Source organism: Cicer arietinum, chromosome 3 (assembly GCF_000331145.2).
Source record: "Cicer arietinum cultivar CDC Frontier isolate Library 1 chromosome 3, Cicar.CDCFrontier_v2.0, whole genome shotgun sequence".
In the NCBI taxonomy this organism is placed as follows: domain Eukaryota; kingdom Viridiplantae; phylum Streptophyta; class Magnoliopsida; order Fabales; family Fabaceae; genus Cicer; species Cicer arietinum.
In genome coordinates, this window is record NC_021162.2 from 54,388,502 (window position 1) to 54,391,129 (window position 2,628).

At 30.2% G+C, this 2,628-nt stretch overlaps 1 protein-coding gene across 1 annotated transcript; it reads right to left on the reverse strand.

The window, feature by feature from the left end:
* On the reverse strand, positions 1 to 2,396 carry LOC101501344 (uncharacterized). Its single transcript, XM_027332263.2, has 3 exons — positions 1,659 to 2,396; positions 427 to 1,122; positions 1 to 307 (listed from the first exon to the last, which is right to left on the reverse strand). Exons 1-3 carry the CDS (start codon positions 2,367 to 2,369, stop codon positions 179 to 181), a joined length of 1,536 nt encoding a protein of 511 aa, XP_027188064.2. The 5' UTR covers positions 2,370 to 2,396; the 3' UTR covers positions 1 to 178.
* Positions 2,397 to 2,628: the final 232 nt, after the last annotated feature.

Here is a 2,628-nt window from a genome sequence, read left to right on the forward strand (position 1 = left end):
TAAAACACAAATTTTAAATAACAAATAAAATTATTTTCTTAAGTTGTTAAATAAGTGTACACCAAAAATTACTAAAAAAATGCAACAATTTGAAATAAAAACAAAAATGTAAATCCAGTAAGATTGTTTCACTGCAAACTTTTACATAGTTCTAGAATACATTAAAATATAAACTTTCTTAATTTCTCTTCCTTAACTTTGGTTTTTTGTTTTTGAGAAGCTCTTTCCTAACTTCAGTCAACAGGTGATCCAAACCATTTGTTAGAGCAGATGTTGTGGTCAAAGATGCTTTCAATATACTTAAACACTGCACCATAAAACAAACAATCAAAAACAACAAATTACTTTCAAGCAGTATAGCATAAGAGCTTAAAACAACAAATTACAACATATTAACCATGATAAATAGGTTGAACTCTAACTCACCTCATTGACGCCAATAGTGACAACCTTTTCCTGCAAATCATCAAGAGGCGTTTCCAAATGGTTGATTAAATTCAAACCTGAAATTGGAGACCATGGTGTCAAAACCAAGTTATCAGTAGCCACATATGTTCTTGGCCCTTTGACATAACCATCCACACTTTCTTCAGACAAAATAGGCTTCAGTACTGTATACTGTCCCATGTCACTTCTAAATTCATCACTAATAACAAAACTATTATTTGAATTACTCTGTCGATAACGATAATACTGCACACATGACTTGTTGATAAGAATAAGCTCGTTGTGTAATTTGAACTGTGAAGGCAAACGAGGATCAACAACATTAGTTTTTGTATCTTTTGACGTAAAATATTTGTCAACGTCTAAATCAGAAATACTTTTGTACAAATTATCAATGCTGCCCATAGACCAATTTCCTTGTAATGTATGTGCAACACTACCCAGAGGAAATGTGAGAAAACTTAAAAGTAAGTTTGCAAACTCTTGTTCCCCAAGTGCATACAATATCTTGCAGTCAGATTTTCTTATAACAAGCTTCACATTGATTTGGATATTACTACTGTTTTCAAAATCACAACAGAATATCCTTGGCCTTTCGATAGTTGATTTCTTTTCTAAAAACAAATGGGTAAGAGGTGACTTTGAAACCAAAGAACACTTTAATAAATGAAGTACCTGTACAAATATAAAACTAATAATCAATCAAAAATGAGTAATAAATGATGAAAAATTTAAAATTACATTGGTATTTTATAATGGAATAAAACTCCAATTTGAAAAATAGACCGATCTGACTAAAAATAAATAAATGGAATAGAATGCATTATAACTTAATTTAAAAAAAAAAGAATGGGAAAACACGGAGGGATTAAAATAAGTACACATGAATCGAATTCAATAGATTCCATAATATCCCAATTCATTGTAGTCATTTTTTAAATATACATACTATTACGATTCTAATATAAGACAAATAAATAAAAATAAATTAAATATTATGGATAAAATAAGAGAAAAAAATCACATCAATTATTACATAAATTTATAAAATTTATTAAATATACAACTAATTAATATAAAATAATAAATAAATTTATATAACTAATTCACCAATTTAACTAACTAACCAACTATCATATATACTTTATTAAGAAATATATAGATTATTAAGAAAGAAATAATTTGAGAAACAGAAATGGTAAACGCAGAACCTTATCCTTAGTGAGATTCACAGTAATTTCCTTCACTAAATTTGCGCTTTGAATCCCTAAACTGTGGAGCAGAGCAAGGCTTGTATAATCCATGGAGTTTGGAATGACACGTAGATTGTCAGTGATAACAAAACTAGCATCACCATTAACAAATCCATTGCGGAAAGTTCTTAACAAAACTAAACAGTTCAAACGGCAACCACACGAACATATCTCATTTATGGAAGTGCTGAAACAACTATTGTGCCAACAACCACCAGGTCTCGAACATATGAAGTACTTCGTTGGCGCAGTATCATCAATGTTAAATTTGAGAGTGCTACAATATTTTTCCGATGAGTTCTTAGGTTGCAATAACAATTTTTTGGTTGTCTCTGTCATAAGACACTTTTCATCAAAATTTTGGACACTTTGATAGAGTGAGTTGAGACAACCAATTGTATCCGATCCCATGTTTGTGTCTTTCTGCAAAAGTCTTGCAATGGTTCCTAATGGTAATGTTAAGAAGCTACAAAGAATGTCTACAAACTCCTTCCCTGATTCGGCAAATAAGACTTTGTTTGTTTTTTTGTTCACTAGAAGTTTCAACGTCACTTGATACTCTGTTTTAGTAGTATCAGCCATGGTTGCATCTACAAAACTAGAAATAATGATGTTGGGAATTTTAGTTTTATCTTTGAAAACACAGTAAAGAGTGTTGCAATTGTGCATTCGTAGTATTTGGATTTTTGGATAAATAAACAAAAGTCGTGTCATTGATATAAAAAACGTGACAATTAATTAGCACTTTTATTCATAGCAATGCATAAAAAATATCAAACGACAATTGCATTTACTAGTAACACTAACAGGTCCGACAATTTCATTAGGATCGAGAGAAATTGCCTCAACTTTTCACATTCCTTTCTTACGAGTTGATGTGATTTTTGTTAGACATTCCTTAACTACAATTAAATGGGGTTTTGTATTT

Coding starts and splice junctions, on each gene's coding strand:
- LOC101501344 (XM_027332263.2), bottom strand. CDS start 2,369: ATGCACAATTGCAACACTCTTTACTGTGTTTTCAAAGATAAAACTAAA. Junction 1,123..1,658: donor TGAATCTCACTAAGGATAAG/GTTCTGCGTTTA, acceptor ATATTTGTACAG/GTACTTCATTTATTAAAGTG. Junction 308..426: donor TCACTATTGGCGTCAATGAG/GTGAGTTAGAGT, acceptor TTTATGGTGCAG/TGTTTAAGTATATTGAAAGC.